We start from the raw sequence: 17,013 nt of genomic DNA, 5'->3' as shown, positions 1-17,013 counted from the left end.
AGCACCAAGTGATGACATCACAAGCCATGACTCATTAACCATGACCTGTCCAAGCTTTTAAATGGCACTTGGCCTCTAAAAGGTTTGCCATCACTGCAACAGAATAGAAAAAGAACCAGGAAACCATCCAGGAAAATGAAGTTTGAGTTCTGATCCTAGACACCCAATAGTACTGAGTCACAAGTGATTAAAGTGAATGAGTTTTTTTCTTTTTTATACTAGGGATTTAACACAGGGCCTTCACACTGCACAACATCAACTCATCATTTTTTTTAAATTTTAAGACACTTTCTTGCCACGTTGCCCAAGCTGGCTTGAACTTGCTATATTCCTGCCTCAGCCTCCCAGAGTACTAGGGTCACAGGCATGTACCACCATGTGTGGCTTATAAATGAAATTCTTTATGTGAACACTCACAATACAAGGTCTGGTATATTGTGGGGCTAGTAAACACTGGGTCATTTCTGCTTTTTTTGCTTTGTTATAAAGGCATGTTGAAAGCTGGGCATGGTGGCACATGTCTATAATCCCAGCATGGATACATAAATCAGCTGGATAACTATGTTATTTAATGTATCAGTTTGACATCTGTGCTGTTAAAAAATACATGTATTAATAGAGATATTTAGTGAAGCTTTACTCTTCACATGCATCTATAACATGAGTGTCTCAGCCATCATTTGAACTGCTTTGAAAGTCAGTCTGGCATGGTTTTGCCGTGTACATTGTCTTTAAGTATCACAGTATCATCACTGGCAAGTGTTCTAAATTAGAAAAACCTATTAGGATTTAAAATTAACCTATAAGCCTGGGGGTTTAGCTCAGTGGCACAAGTGCCTGCCTGGCAAGCCTGAGGTCATGAGTGCAATCCCCAGTACCAAAAACGAAGTAACCTATAGATTAGTTTTTAATTTTCATTCATCTTGCACCTCAGGCATCCTATATATCAAAATCATTTATTTATCCCTTTAAAAAATTCTCTTGAAATGTAACCTGTTTATAACTACTTCTAAATTTATGGTGTTCTAAATTAGGTGAACATCTAAATGGGCATTGTATTTCTTTATTTCCTTTTGCTATGCCAGTATTTTCTGGTGTCCTATAGCATCAAAAAATAATTGATTAAGGTTGCTATTTCTTTTTTTTTTTTTGTCTTTTTCCGTTTTATGGGTACCAGGGATTGAACTCACAACTGCCTGCTTGCAAGACAGGCGCTTATGCCGCTGAGCTAAATCCCCAGCCCCAAGGTTGCTATTTCAAAGGAAAGGAGTTTAAATTTTGGCCCTATGAACATGATACTCATTTGTTACATCCCCGTCCCGCCCCCTTCTGCTCATGCTTTTGCAGATGATATTTGGAGAAATCATTGTATTTGACCATATATGGATGTGAGGTTTGGTATCCTAAGATCATAGTTTTGATTTCTCTTGACACGGGTACTTGCAAAGGGTTTCTATGCCGGAGTGTTAGCTTAGTGTTTGGCTAGGACCTGAGATTGTCATTGTACATGCTTTAAAAGATGGAAGTTCCCTGGTTGGGTTGTGTTTATCTGTTTTGTTGACTGCTCTGTGTCCACTCTGTAGAAGTGTGCCTGGCATTGTAATAGACAGAAAATACATAAAGAAGTGAATCCTGAGACCAGGAAACTATTCTAGTTATCCTATAGTTTATTTGAATATCTTTGCCTGATTTGTGGTTTCCTTACTGCAAATACTAGCAGAGGTTTTATTTCCACAGTAAATGGAAGATTCGGATTTGGTTTGGTTTTTCTGGATATTACTTATTTAGTTTCAGGGACAAACTACTCCAATAGTATTTCTACTTTTAGAATTAATTCTTTCTCACTTTGTTTCTTGATATTTGTTTATTTTAATTAATCAATTTGTATATATTTATGACTTACAATGTAATGTTTTGAAATATGCTTACAAAAACTCATGCATGCACGGAATGGCACAGTCAAACCAGTTAGTATGTGCATTACCTGTGTGTGTTTTCAGAGCTCTTGTGTTTCATGAAGGCTCTAATCCCCTTTGTAAGGGATGCATCTCAGTGGTTCTTGAGGCTTAGTCCCCTCACAAAGCTGTGTTCCCCAGAGCCATCACATTGCAGAGTAGGATTTTCATAGGAGTTTGAGGTGAAGACACAAACACTTTCTATAGCAGCATTTTGCCCCTCGGTTGATACTTGTCTCCAGAGGTCATTTTCTGTTTTAATACATGATGTTCACTCTGAAATTGCTGATGTAAATTCCCAGAGTCAGGCGCTATTAGAGACCAGGGTACTGAAAATTGATATTCTTCATGATAAATAATAGTAAATCTCTTTTATTTTTACTTTTTTTCAATTTTTAAAATCAAAAAATATTTTTTGGTTTTTTTGAGACAGGGTCTCACCGTGTAGTTCAGCCCTACTTTGAACTCACTATGTCACCCCGGGTGGCCTTGAATTTATGTCAGTCCTTCTGCCTCAGTCTGCTGAGTGCTGACATTACAGTTATGCACCATCTAAGTCTCCTTTAAAGAGGTGACATTCTTTTCCAATTACATAGGCAGCTCAGGGGGTGAATGCTTACACACTAGTGACAGTGTTGATTCTTACAACAAGAGACTCTTGTACTTTTCTATATCCTCTCCACGGGGTTTCTGAAGGTGTACACTCAGCTGGAGTGAGAAGTGGCATCTTGGTCAGGGTGGGTGAGGTCTAGCTGGCCTGGTCTCCTGAGGTCGTCCAGCAGCTCAGTGGCATTGCCCATGCCCAATGGAGCGTTGATGCCATGAGGTCAGTACTGGCTGCTGTGGGAGGAGTGTGGAGAGGCTGAGTACATAGTGGGATACTATGTCAGGAGATAGACTGGCTGAATTGGAGGCCTTGCAGCAGCACACCCTTGACTGTGTTTGACTGTGAGGAAAGTGCTGTCCTGAGGGCGTGGCCTGAGGACACACAGTTTTGACTGTTTTTAGGTCTCATGCCCTCTAGATAAAAGGCATTAGCTATAGGAAGAACCTACTCTGACCTCTGTAGAGTGGTATAGATTATGGCTTTTCCCTGATAGGCCATGGAGACTTTCATTTTTATTTTTATTTTTAGACAGGGTTTTACACAGTTCAGGCTGGCTTTGAATTCACTATGCAGCCCAGGCTGGCCTCAAACTTAAGGTGATCCTCCTGTCTCAGTGTCCTGAGTGCTGGGATTACAGGTGTGCCCTATCATGCCCAGTGTCTGTGGAGACTTCTTGTCTCTTACTTGATGCCCCTGCATGCCTCTGTCTAGTAATTGCCTGTTTTTTCTACTCTCAGCAGTTTACACTGAGACTTGAAACTATCTCTGCCATCATTTCTTTCTTGGTCAGCCAAGACTAAAGGAGACTGGCTGAGACTTTATAATTTAATGAGAGTGAAGTTAAGTGAATGAGACTGAGGATGTGAGGAGGAGGATGAAGACCCTGCAAAAGGGTTCAGGAGCTTGCCTGACCTCTCTGAGCTGGCAAAAAGCTCTGTGGGAGTTCATTTGGTGGAGAAGGCTGGACACTGACCTGCTCTGCTGCTGTGCTGACAGTGGCAACTTCTGCCTTCTGGTCCCTATCTTTCATGAGCCACAGAGTAGATGGGTGCTCCTGCCCAGGCTGTGGGTCTGTCTCCCATTAGCCCTCTGCTATGTGCTACAAGATATGATAGATTCTTTTTGTTTTTTCAAAATAGCAGCTTTGGGGCTGGGGATTTAGCTCAGTGGCATAAGCGCCTGCCTTGCAAGCAGGCAGTCGTGAGTTCAATCCCTGGTACCGATAAGAAGGAAAAAGACCAAAAAAACCCACCAGCTTTATTGAGATATAACTCACGTGCTGTACGAGCAAAGCTTATCCCAAAGAGAAACCTATGTCCTTGGCTATCACCCGTATTTCCTTCTAACCCACCCTAATCTGTGTGTTTTTTTTTTTTTTTTTTTTTTAATCATCCGTTTGGGGATCCAACTCACAACTACAAATTTGCAAGGCATACGCTTATGCCCCTGAGCTAAATCCCCAGCCCCACCCTAATCTGTTTTGTTTGGGTGTTTCATTTGAGATGCTGGAGATAAGCCCAGAGCCTTATGTTCAGTAGGCAAGTATTTTACCATAGAGTGCCTCTGGTCACTGTTTTCTCTCTCTCTACACTTCCATATCAGTGGAATAACAGTGCATCCATGTTGTGACAAATACCAGCACCTCCTCACTCCTTGCAGTTGCCAGAGGATCCATGTATGCATTCATTGAAGGATCTGGAATTATTTCCATTGTTTAGCCATTGTGAACAGTGCTGCTATGAATATTGGTATAAATTAGTAGATTTATGTAGTCCTTTTCTTTGGTAGTGGGATCGCTGGGTCATAGGGTAATCCTGTTTAGTCTTTGGTGAGACTGCTAGCCTGCTTTCCAAAGTGACTGCAATTTACATTCCCAGTAGCATGCATGAGGGTTCTGATTGTGCTGCGTCCTTGTCAACACTTATCTTTTTTAACCTGTAACTATTCTAGTGAGTTCAAAGTAGTGTCTGCCCTGGTGTCAAATAATGCTTATCATTCTTCTGTGTGCTCCTTGACCATCTGTAAATGTATGGGAAAATTGATAGGGTTATTTCCAAAAGATGAAAAATATTAACAAAAGATGAGAAATATAAAATAAAAAGCGGCCTTTATTCTGAGAACACGGAGAGAGATGACCGGCACCCCCACCGCTGGCGTCCGGCGATCTCTCCGTCGGACACGTGGCGTGGGGGCCTGTAAATAGCCTCGGTTTGGGGTGGAACCTAAGGCGGGCATTAGGGATACACAGGTAGCCCATTGGTCCTAGGTTTGGCGCCATATGTAAATTCCCAGGGGCGGGAAGATGGCGTCACAGGTAACTTCCTAGGGGAAGGGCAAGATGGGGCTTCCTGCTTCCGGTTGTGGCTTTCCTGGCTACAGCGTCCTGTCTGGGCCAAAACCTTTCAAAAATGACTTTTTTGCTTAATATTAAATTGGATCATCCCTTATTGAATTCTAAGGGTTGCAAGATTTTTATTTTTTTGAGACAAGTTCTCACTGTGTAGCTTATATTGGCCTCCATGTAGCCTATGCTGGCCTCAAACTTGCGGTGATCTTTTTGCCTCAGCTTCCAAGTGCTGGGATTACATGTATGTATGTGCCACCACACTTGGAAGTACAAGTTTTTTATTAAATAAATGCATTTTGTGGATTGATTTTTCACTTACTTGATAATGTCCCTTGAGACACAAAATTTTTTGCTTTTTTTAAATTAAAAAAAAATTTTTTTTGGTATTGGGACTTGAACCCAGGCGGATCACTGGGCTCTATCCCCAGCCCTTATTTATTTATTTATTTAGGTTATCATTAAAACTTTTAGCAATCCTTCTTCCTTAGCCTCTAAAGTACTAAGATTACTGGCATGCAGTACCATCCTTGGCCATTTTTATTTTATTTTGAAGTAGGATCTCTTTAAATTGCCCAGGGTGGGCTTGAACTCTTTGAGTTTCTCCTGCCTCAGCCTACCAGGGTGCTCGGATAGATGTGTGCCGCTCTGCCTAGTTTTTAGTTTTACTGCAGTCCAGTTTATTTCTTTTCTTGTGACTTTGGTGTTATATATAAGTGACTTTGCCCAGCCCCATAATCACGAAGTTATTCTTTCATTTTCTTCAAAGAGTGTTTTTTTTTTTTGTTTTTTTTTTTTTTGTACCAGGAATCAAACTCATGACCTCACACTTGCCAGGTGGGCACTGTGCTGCTGAGCTGTATGCGGGGCCCCAAAGAGTTTTATAGTTTAATCTCTTGCTTTTATGTCTTTGGTCCATTTTGAGTTAATTTTGTGTGTGGTATCACGACAGAGTCTGTTTGATTTTTCTGCACGTAGATACTCAGTTGTCCCAGCCTGACTGATGAAGTGAGGTTTGAATTGGCTATCACCCTTCACTGTCCACTGACAGTAAAAACACACTCACACTGGGGATTAGGCTTACTTAGGACCCCATTCTATAACTCAGACGCTACCTGCCATGCACACAATGATGTCTCCTCTTTCCCATCAGACAGATTACATCAACGCCAGCTTCATGGATGGCTACAAGCAGAAGAATGCTTACATTGGCACCCAGGGTAAGCTGATGCGGCCCTCACATGTTGGTCTTTTGCCATCTGCCTTGTGCCAGATGATGCCATAATTTTTAAAGAAAACATGATTTGAGTCTATGCTGTAGCTACTAAATCCTGGCCTTTTGTAAAGATTGGTGGTGGTAGGAAGGCACATGGGAGGTATAGGGTTTCTGTACCATGTGTGCTCAGAAACTTGGAGCATAGAAATGAACTGGAAATTTAAGCCCACAGACACTGCCTGCTTGTTTCTTTCAGTTCTGTGTCTTAGTGTGGTCAAGCCAAAGGTGTAGGGCCATGAGATGCTTTCCACATCCATGAAGGGGTCTGGATTGGCAGTGGTACTTCCCAGAAGTTGAGTCCAGTTTAGGCACAAGCAGTGTGGGTCTGGGCCCCAAATCATCACAGCACACACCAGGAAGCGCTCTGAACCGGGCAGTCTGGAAACAGGAAGAATTCAGATGGAGATGACATACTTGCCTACTATGCCTCTGCCTCTCTCAAGAAGACAACTTCATTTTCAAAGAAGGTGGTAGGCAGCTAGGGACACACCTCAGTGATAGAGCATGGGTGCAAGGCACTGATTTCAAACCCTAGCATAAAGAAGAGAAGAAGGTGGTGGTGGTGGTGGTGTAGGAAATTGTGACACCGGTTGACAAAATAGGCTGCCATAGGGGTTTAAAATTCTGTGACTATTGCAGAAAATGGTCAGTAACAGATCTGACAGGCCAGGCATCGTGATATGCGAACTATGATCCCAGCTACTCAGGAGGCTGAAGCGGGAGGGGAGTTGAAAATGGGAGGCTACCCTGAACAACTTAGCAAGACCTGATTTCAAACAGAAATGAAAACAAAATGTAATCCAGTTGTACAGTGTCACTGGCTTGTGGAAAAATAAAATGAGAGATCCGATAATAGTTCCTTAAGTGATTCACCATAGTGTCACCAATAAAGGTAACACTCATGTGGGTGGCCCAGAAAGGAATGGGATATTGCACACATGAGAAACATGCACTGCACAGGTTGTACATTACCAGTTCTTAATTTCTTTTTTCTTAATTAATTTTATTGGTACACTTCAGACATACATAATGGTCACATACATCATAGGGAATTTGTACTAGTACCTGTTATATCTTGATTCTTCCTTTTTACCCAGTTTCCTCCCCGACAGAACCAGTTGTAAAATCTGAGTCTAGGGCTGTGCTGTGGCTGCATGGCAGAGCACTTGCTGAGCACAGCGCAGGACTTATTCTTTCTCATACATTACTAGCCCCAGCATACTGTGGGGCCTCTGTGTCTGCAGACAGGGGATTCTAGTGTCATAAGGAATCGGGGCTTACTAAAGATTTTAGCAAAAAAGAGAATGGAGCTGGCAATCTTTCAGGCTCCATCATACCTTGCTGCTGCCTTGCTTTCCCGAGAGCAGAGGGAAAGCTGGGAGAACACAGGGGCTTAATGTTGTTGCTCACTCTCTTGGTGAAAAGGGTTAGTGGTCCACAGAGAACTGCAGCTTTATTACCAGGTGCCTGCCTCTGCAGGCTCTCACTGTAACAGGGGAACTTGATCTCAAGGACAAGTGTGGCCCTTGTCCTCAAACTATGTTTATAAGGCCTGTCTTCCTGAAGTAAAATTACTGGTGCCAACTCTAGGTCAAATGCTAAGAACCCAAAGAACTGTGTCTTTGAAAGCTCAGAGCAGAGGAGCCCTCAAGGAGCGATGTAATCTGAGAGCTAAGGAGGGTGTGAGTGAAACAGATAGGAAGTGGATAGGCTTGGAAGAGGTGGGTGTGTCCTGAGCAGCTTGTGTTGAAACCTTTGAGCTGGTGGGGATGCAGAGAGAGACTTTGGGAAAGCTCAAGTGGTGTCTCAGCTCAGCCAAACCATGACTAGCAGTGAGATCGCAGCACAGGAGTGGGTTGGCATGGGGAAAGGGACGCAGAAAGCATTCTGAGTGCAGAACAGCTGCAGATTGATTGGAGATTGATCTGGGAGATGCAGGACATGCAAAATCTGATGGGCTTCAGATTCTAAAGACTGGATGTTGTAAGAATGCATTGTCACTAACAAAGATGAGAAAGTGGAAAGATAAAGCCCATGGTAAAGGGGGAGCCGGGGTTGCAGATGATGGCAGCAGGAGAGTGGGAACCAGTTATGGAGGCTGAAGCTCACGCTGTGGATAGAGACATGGCCACAGGCAGCCCTGAGCTCTGAGTGTGCACAGTAGTGCTTCCACCATGTGGGGACCACTAAACAAGATGGCTAACTGGTGCTTTTTGCTGTGATTTGTTTTGTTTTGTTTTGTACTAAAAATTGGACTCAGGAGCTTTCACACCAAGCTACAACCCTGACCCTTTTTTATTTTGAGGTAGGGTCTTGTTCAGTCACTAAATTGCCCAGGCTTGAACCGTGAACCTCCTGCATCAGCCTTTCAGAGTGCTGCAGGTGTGTGACACCATGCCCGCTACACTGCATTTCTAACCCTCCCGTGCAGTGCTGGTGGTGCAGTCACTCCAGGGACTGGAAAGCAGGGTATACAGAGATGAGCAATGAGCTGATGCCAGGTTTTGGGTTGGGAGTAAGAAAGAAGGACTTCCTGTGCTCACACCCCTGTGTTCTCCGACAGGCCCTTTGGAAAACACCTATCATGATTTCTGGCTCATGGTGTGGGAGCAGAAGGTCTTGGTGATTGTCATGACCACCCGGTGAGTCAGCTTTTTCCCCACTGGCCCCACCCTCCCTGACCCTAGTGAGGTTAATTCAAGAAGGATGTTTAGCTTCTAGAAACACTGAAGGTGAGTGGAGCATGGTGGCACTCATCTATAATCCCAGTACTCAGGAGGCTGAGACAGAAGGACTGCCCATGAGTTTAAGGCCAGTGTCTCAAAAAGGCCCTGTCTCAAAAACTGGGAAAAAAAAAATTTTTTTTTTTTTAAAGAAAAGAAACAGTGAAGAGCTGGCCATGGTGGTGCATGCTTGTCTATAATCACAGCACTTAGGAGGCTGAGGCAGAAGGATCCCTGTTGAGTTTGGGGCCAGCTTGGGCTACACAGTGAAACAGTGTCTCAAAAAACAAAAACAAAACAAAACTGAAGGTTAGGAAAGTCATGGCCATGGCAAAGAGTTGGAGCTTTCAGCTTTTTCTTAGCTAAGGGGATAATGGAGACAGATGGATATCACATACTAGCACCTTAATCCATAGCCATGCTGACCCTGTTCTGGGGTCCTGGCATTGGCTATTAAGGAAGTCCTGGGAACACAGGCACTTCCGCTTATCCTGGCCAATGCCAGAGGGCTCTGCTGTCCTGGCCATTGAATTGGTAGGTTCCCTCTGCTGTCCACTCCTCTCGTCGGTGTCTCCCCCATAGGCAAAGGGAAGAATGACAGGTGGGAAAGAGCTGGTTAGACAGGAAGCTCTGGAGCCAGAAATACGGTTGAGATGTTGCCCTGCACCACTGCCAACTTGGAGGAACGCTTAGTTCCATCAGTATTGCCATACTGACTATTACCGACTTCAGACAAGGAGACAGAAAGAACTCTTGTTCTGTACCCTTCTCAAGGGCTCAGCATAGCCCCGTCTGCTTGGACAGGAGAATAAGGAGCCATTTGGGGACCCGAGGGCTTCTAAAGGTGGTCTTTACCATCTTCCCTCCTTGGTCAGTGAAGCCCTTGTTGGAGAATGAACAGTGGCCAGGGCAAGGCCAGCATGTGCTCTCTGACCACCATGTTTTTCCCCCTTGGCTTTTTCATCCACTCATGCTATCCCAGCTCAGTGAGAAGTGCCACTGGTATCGAGAGGAAGACTAAATAACGTAGCAGGTGTGTGATCAGTGTCTTAAATGAGCACATGCAGACACTTCATCCATTTAGAATTAAGTGGGTTCCTTCTGTCTGCCAAGATGCAGGGGTACAAGTTAAAAGCAGGGTGGGAGGGGCTGGGGATTTAGCTCAATGGCATAAGCGCCTGCCTTGCAAGGGTGCGGTCATGAGTTTGATTCCTGGTACCAATAAAAAAAAAAAAAGACAAAAAAAAAGCAGGGTAGGAGATAGCTTTGACATCTCATGGACAGCAGGTGTGATGTGGGCTTTTGCTGTGAAGTGAGGGATGCAGCTGACTTTGTCCTGTGTCTTGTATCTTCAGCTTTGAAGAAGGTGGCAAGAGGAAGTGTGGCCAGTATTGGCCCCTAGTAAAGGACACTCAGATCCGATTTGGCTTCCTCACGGTGACCAATCTGCATGTGGAAAACAGGGACCACTATAAGAAAACAACACTTGAAATTCACAACACAGAGGTAAACCTGAGTTCCTGTTTTCTCCCTTCTTGGATCTGGGGGAGAGTCTGTACTATACAGAAACTCCAGAGGGAGTAGACAGGCTACTAGAGAGGTTATAGCTTCTGGTTTTTTTTTTTTTTTTTTGTCTTTTTCATTTTTATCGGTACCAGGGATTGAACTCACGACCGCCTGCTTGCAAGGCAGGTGCTTATGCCGCTGAGCTAAACCCCCAGCCCCTATAGCTTCTGTTTTTCTGGGAGCAAGATGACGGTATTCAGTTCAGAGCTGGGAGAGTCCTATCATCTCAATAAAACAGTGACATTACAGAGAAAAAACAACTGGCATTACAAATTTGGATCCTAAGCCAAGAGGGAGGTGCATGCCTGTAGTCCCAGCACTCTAGGAGGCTGAGGCAGGAAGACTGCAACTTTAAGCCCAGCCTGGGCAAGTTAGCAAGACCTTGTCTCAAAATAAAAATTGTAAAACAAGCAAAAGTCCTGGGTTCAATCCCAAGCACCATAAAGAAGAAAGAAATCTAATGGGTCTTGGATTTAGCTCAGCAGCACAAGCATCTGCCCGGCAAGCCTGAGGTTGTAAGTTCAATCCCTGGTACCCCCCACCAAAAAAAAGAAAAAAGAAACCTGGATCCTGTTAGAATGCCTTTGCATATTGACGCTCTTCTTGGAACCAGGAGTCGAATTCAGGACCTTGCACTTGCCAGGTAGCTTCTTGTGCTACTGAAGCTATATCCCCAGCCCACACTGAGCCTTTCTTTGGAGTAAAGAAGTGATGTGGGGCAAGTTGAGCATGGTAGACAGAAGCCTTGGTGTCAGGGACACTGGGGTGCTGAGAACCTAGAGAAGCCCCACAGTCAGGGCAGGCAGATCCAACCTTATTAATTCATGTTGCTCTTTTTATTTCAGGAGAGGGAGAAACGTCAGGTGACCCACTTTCAATTTCTAAGCTGGCCAGACTATGGTGTACCTTCCTCAGCGGCATCGCTCATTGACTTCCTGAGGGCTGTCAGGAGCCAGCAGAGCCTGGCTATCAGCAGCATGGGCACCCGCTCCAAGGGGCAGCCACCCATTGTGGTCCACTGCAGTGCAGGCATCGGCAGGACAGGTGATACACTGGGGCAGCCTCAGAGCACCCAGGGCAGGGATTGGGTGGAAGGACAGAGCTCTCAGCTGCATCTATGATGAAAAAGACTCACTTAACTGGGGCTGGGGGTTTAGCTCAGTGGCATAAGCACCTGCCTTGCAAGCAGGCGGTTGTGAGTTCAATCCCTGGTACCGTAAAAATGAAAAAGTCCAAAAAAAAAAAAGACTCACTTAACCTCTTGTGGTAAAATGCCCCTTTTGTGTCCGCTTAGGACCCCTTGTGTGGTGACAGCCAAAATACATACTTCACAAACCAGACTCTCTGGAAATTGACCCTGGCCCACCACAGGACCAAGATTGTTTCCTCACCTGTCCCTTGTCATTGCCATTTCTGTGGGGGGCGGTCCAGAGAGGTTAGCTGGCTGCTCTTTCTTTCTAGCCCCTCTCCTGGGACTCCTGCTCTGTGCTATGCTGTCCATCCTGTGGCCAGCAACAGCTGCTGTCCTAGGGGTGTGTACTGCAGGACCCTGGCCTAGCCTGTGGGTGAGAGGCAGCCTCTAGAGAGGGGGTGGGTCTTGTGTCTGCAGTTGAGATAGGAAGTTCTTGACACCGGCCTACTTACTCTTCCTTTTGTGCATCTCCTGAGAGATGAGAGACCCTTAGCACTCCCGTGGCCTCTACCTGGGCCCCTGCATGCATGCCTTGCCTTGAGTTCATTCACCCGAGATATTAGTAGAAAGACGACAATAGGAGAGCTCAACTCTGGTGACCATTTCCTTTCTTGTTTAGGTACCTTCTGCTCACTGGACATCTGCCTGGCTCAGCTGGAGGAGCTTGGCACCCTCAATGTGTTCCAGACAGTGTCTCGCATGCGGACCCAGAGGGCCTACTGCATCCAGACCCCCGAGCAGTACTATTTCTGTTACAAGGCAATACTAGAATGGGCAAAAAAGGAGGGCATGGTATCCTCTGGCCATAACCCGCTGGCCATGGAGAATCAGTAACTGCCCCACAGGGTCCTGTCTGCTGGCCAGCCTCCCTTAGACCACCCTGGACGCCGCTGAGCCTCTAGGTTGTCATCAGTTCTGCTGAAGCCATGATCAGCCTCTTCTGGGGCTCCCAGCACCTGCTGCACACAAGGCAGCCTCTTCCTTCTGCCAGATTGATGTGTGGAGTTGCCACGAGAAAGGGCCAGCAGTGATGGGTTCTTGACTCCTAGCACCTGCTATTGAACTGTGCCTTATTAAAACCAAATTGTGGCTATTGATATATGTCAGGGTCCCAAGGCAAGGGGCAGGGGCCTCCTCCCCCTCCCAATGCCATTCTTCTCCTGGATGGAGGTCTTTTGTCTCCCCACCTTCCCTTGCTAGGATTTGGTGGGAAGGTTTGTGAGCATTTACCTTCCTGCCCAGAGAGCTTGACCAAGTTACATATTCTAGAGATTGCCTGAGTGCCAAGCACGTTTATACATAGGGTGTGTAGTCTGGTCTCCTCTGTCCTTCCATGTGTGTGCGTGTGCATATGTGCACACCCACGTCTGGGTCCATATGTATGTGTGTATATAATATATATTATGTGATAATATGGTCGTATTCTATAAATACATATACACACACATTTCTCTGTAGATGTTCCTAAGGCTCCGTGTTACAGTTCAGGGCTCCTCGCTTCCTGGGCCCTGCTCTTACCTGGACTGGCTTGGGTGGGACACACACCTCTGTCCTCCCTGCTCCCACTGAGGCCCTCATCTCAGATGATGATTTTGCCCCTCTGGATTTTGTCCATTGAGTTGAGAAGGCTGGTTTGTGGCGACACTGGTGTACTTCATCCTGGATGGCCCTTATCTAACAGCTTTTCCTCTGTTTACTCTGCTGATTTGGGGAACAGACCTGCACTGTGAAGCCAGGCTGTCCTTTTCCTCTCTCACCCCAGGGATGGAGGACAGGGTAGAGATGAACCACAGCAGGTAGAGTCAAAAGCAATCGGTACGAAGTCTGAATAGGAAGGGAGAGGAGAGGAGCAAGAGGTGAGGGAGAAAGCCTCGCAGGGAATAAACAGGTCCGTTTTTCCTCTGCTAGAGGTTCCTTTCCTATGCCCTGTCTGAGATGCCCATCTCTTCCTGTATGCCATCTTCCAGGCCCTAGAGCTCTCACAGGATGGCTGGTGTCCCCTTAAACACCGTCCTCTGTCACCCACCTGTCCCTGCCTGCTTCTAGCCACCCGACTTGCTGTGCAGGGATGGAATTGACAGTCCTCAGCATTCTGTACTCCCAAGAGTTCCTGAGATTCCCAAAACCTTCCACCCAATAGAAGATGAGGTTGGCAGCTGATCAGACCTCAGTAATTTTATACTGTAATAAGCTCTCTGAATGTGTATATTCTTATTTTTTACAATCATTTCATTTTGTATTTAACATCAATGAATGAGTCAGATTCAGTAATAATTGTAATGTTCATATTCAATATCTTACAGTGATACAGTTTTGTATTTACATATAAATATACCAACATGATCAAACCCTTTTAGTTTCATCACTTAGCAGGCTGGGCTGGGAAGGTGAGGAGGGGTTGCAGGAGCTGGTGTGGGATGGCTGGGGAGGCAGGGGTGACCCACACTTCAGGGTCTGAACTGCTCAATTTTTTATTATTTGGTAGTGGTGGTATTGGGGATTGAATTGAGCGCCTTCTCACTGACCTGCACCCCTGCTCTTTTTATTCTGAAACCGAGTCTTGCTAAGTTGTCCACAATGGGGCTGAATTGTGTCCTTCCTGTCTCAGCCTCCCAGATTGTTGGGATTACAGTGGTGTGCCACTGTGACTGGCTGTCAGTTCTGAGAGCTGCCCACCTTGTCTGTAGACTGTGCCCCTTTGGACAGAGGAGTCAGGGACCAGTGCTCCTTGGTGCTTACTCTGTGACAGACTCAGTGCCCCTGTGGGGCAGGATGCTATTCTTTTTTGCTTCACCTCCCATCTCTGATAGAGGGGGGAGGTAAGCACCGAGGAATTTCATGATCTGCTCAGAAACTGAAGCTCCAGTGCATTCACAGCCTATGGTCACTGCACTCTGGCAGACATGGGAAGCAATAGCACTGTGCCATTGGATACCGAGTGCAGGTGCTCATTTGTACTCTCCTCTTTTAAGAGCATAAGCACATTCAAAAGCCTAGGCAGCTCAGAGCCCATGTTCCTAGACTGAGGGTGACAAGATTGACAATAGTTTTCCCAGACAGAACCTTGTGATTTGTGGTCCTCTGGTGTACAGAACACCACCAAAGGGCTCATGTTTCCTGAGACTCCAGCACAAGTGCCCTGGTTGAGCTGTTTCCATCTCTGTGGGAGGAAGCAGCTTTGTTCCTTTGGGAGCATCCCCATCCCATATAACTGCTGCCTGTGGGCCTTGACTCCCTCTGCCCATTGGGCAGCTCTGGGCCAAGAGTATGCTGAGCCATTTCCCCAACACTCACTCAGCCCAGGAACTGTCCAGAGCTCCTCTGAATATGAGCTTCCTCACCTTCAGAAGTGCTCAGGGTATGTTCATGTGCTATAGCCACAACCCGGACTCCAGAATGCCTGCTCTTCCTAGATGCCTCTGAGGGTCTGTCTGCTAACCTGCCAACAGATTCTCCTTGGTCTGCTTCCTTACACAGGAGCTGAATTGCAGAACAGATGAGCCAGCCCTTGCCCTGAGCAAGCATGCGTTCTATGGACGGAGGCAGGGATGTCTAGGAACTGGGGTCATGATAAAGGTTAGAAGGAGGAGGTGCCCTGAAACTCAAGTGAAGAGGGTGGAGCCCTGCTGCCCTGTAAACTCAGAATTATACGGAGTCCTCGCGACACATTCCTAGCCCACCTAGCAGGCTGCTGAGTGAATGACGAGATGATCCAGGTTGAAACAGATGACTTTGTTCACAACCCTGACTGGACTTAAGTCATTGCATGTGCATGTGTGCATGCACACACACAGCTATTACTGTTTTTAGTACCTTCTAGGTTTTCTTTAGGCAGGCTCGCTTACGTCACCTGGGCTCTTTATACTCCTAAGCTCAGCAGTCCTCCTGCCTCAGCCACCTGAGGACCCCAGCTGCTGCAGTGTTCTCCCATGTGCACCTGGCCTGTGCCAATGTATTAAGGAGGTAGAGGAGCAGCAGGCAAGGAGCCCGCTGAGGAAGCTGTGGCTGTCCTGCAGGAAGGGCCCAAGTTCAGGGGAGAAGACAGTACTGTGTACCTTCTGACAGTCCCCAGTTAATGATAGCGCCCATTGTCCTTATTTTCTGTTTTGTTCACTTCATCCTGCTCTTCACTGTCCATGAAGAGGGGACTCCTGAGGTAAAAGGGTCCCAGCATCCTCAGCCTGAGGGGTTGCTGAGGATGTAGCTGGTCTTGAAACAATATGCAGGTGAGTGGCAGAGTAGGGCTTTTCCTTGGTGGCCTTGAGGACATGAAGCTGTCCCCTCAAAGGGTGCGTCAAGCATCAGGGAGCTGGACGAAGCTACAGGAATCCCTGAAAACCAGAGTACTAGGGGAGTTGGACCAGATGCAGAGCAGCCAGAAAGGCTCTCCTAGATGGCTAGGCGCTCAGTATAGCCCAGTTCCTTTCCTGTTAAGAGCCCCCTGCTCTGGTCCTCTCACCCCAAGTCCCACCCTGTCAGGCATTCAGTCACCCAGAGGTGCTGCCAGCCCCTCCCAGGTCAGCTCCTGCTAGCAGCTTTGGATTTCAGTTTGTTTCCATTCCAGTTTCAAGCTCTTGCAACCTCCTTTCCTCCCTCCATCCTCCACCTGTCCCAACTTGGATGTAAAGCAGATCCCACCCTTCTTCCCATTCCTGGTGCTGTTAGCCTTTAAGGTCCACTGAGAGGCCAGGCACCAACTGAGTATCCCAGAGCCCCCAAGTTCCATCTCAGATTTCTCTCAGGCCTGGTCAGGACCTGTAAGCTGCTGTTGAATTGCCGTGGGGGGGGGGGGCAGCAGAAGCTCTCACCAGCTCTCTCTGGGAGGGCATCTGGCCCAGTCTCAGTCACATGACATCTGGAATGTGAGTGTCTTGAACTCTTCCTCTCAGAATGGACCAGAGAGGTGCTGAGGTCTGCAAACAAATCCTGTGCTCTAAAACTGGCACATTTCCTGCAATTCCATCCCTGCTGCTGAAGTCCTTCCTCCCACACCTAAACCCAGAATGCTTTAGCACAGGCCCAAACTGTGGTGGACATAGTTACCCTGGCACCTGAGCTAGCAGTTTTTTTTTTTTTTTTTTTTGAGACAGGGTCTCACTATGTAGCTTAGGGTGGCCTCAAACTTGCAGCAGTCTTCCTGTCTCAGCCTCCTGAGTGCTGGGATTACAGGTATACCCACCCATACTCAGTCTTAACACTGACTGTATAACCACTTTATCTTGTGGAGTCTCTTTTACTTTCTTGTCCTTTTTTCTTGTTTGGGAGGTTTGTTGTATCACCCAGGCTGGTCTCTGTTGTTCTTGTGCTTTTGTCGTTTTTTTCTTTTGGTACTGGGGATCAAAGTCACGAC

At 46.4% G+C, this 17,013-nt stretch overlaps 1 protein-coding gene across 2 annotated transcripts in view; it reads left to right on the top strand.

Annotated features, from left to right (window-relative positions):
• The window catches only part of Ptpn9 (protein tyrosine phosphatase non-receptor type 9), a 69,423-nt gene extending 55,412 nt beyond the window's left edge, over nucleotides 1-14,011 (top strand). For both annotated transcript variants that reach the window (XM_063243442.1, XM_063243441.1), the window contains 5 exons: nucleotides 6,060-6,126; nucleotides 8,746-8,824; nucleotides 10,261-10,411; nucleotides 11,317-11,515; nucleotides 12,283-14,011. In XM_063243442.1, coding sequence (XP_063099512.1) covers nucleotides 6,060-6,126; nucleotides 8,746-8,824; nucleotides 10,261-10,411; nucleotides 11,317-11,515; nucleotides 12,283-12,497 — 711 coding nt within the window. In that variant the 3' untranslated portion in view covers nucleotides 12,498-14,011. The remainder of the gene's footprint in view (nucleotides 1-6,059; nucleotides 6,127-8,745; nucleotides 8,825-10,260; nucleotides 10,412-11,316; nucleotides 11,516-12,282) is intronic.
• The last annotated feature ends 3,002 nt before the right edge of the window (nucleotides 14,012-17,013 follow it).

Source organism: Cavia porcellus, unplaced genomic scaffold, assembly GCF_034190915.1.
Source record: "Cavia porcellus strain 051 isolate PalLab524CR breed Dunkin Hartley unplaced genomic scaffold, mCavPor4.1 scaffold_38, whole genome shotgun sequence".
NCBI classification, from domain to species: Eukaryota; Metazoa; Chordata; class Mammalia; order Rodentia; family Caviidae; genus Cavia; species Cavia porcellus.
Note: the sequence above shows the minus strand (reverse complement) of the source record. Positions and strands in the feature narration are given on the sequence as shown.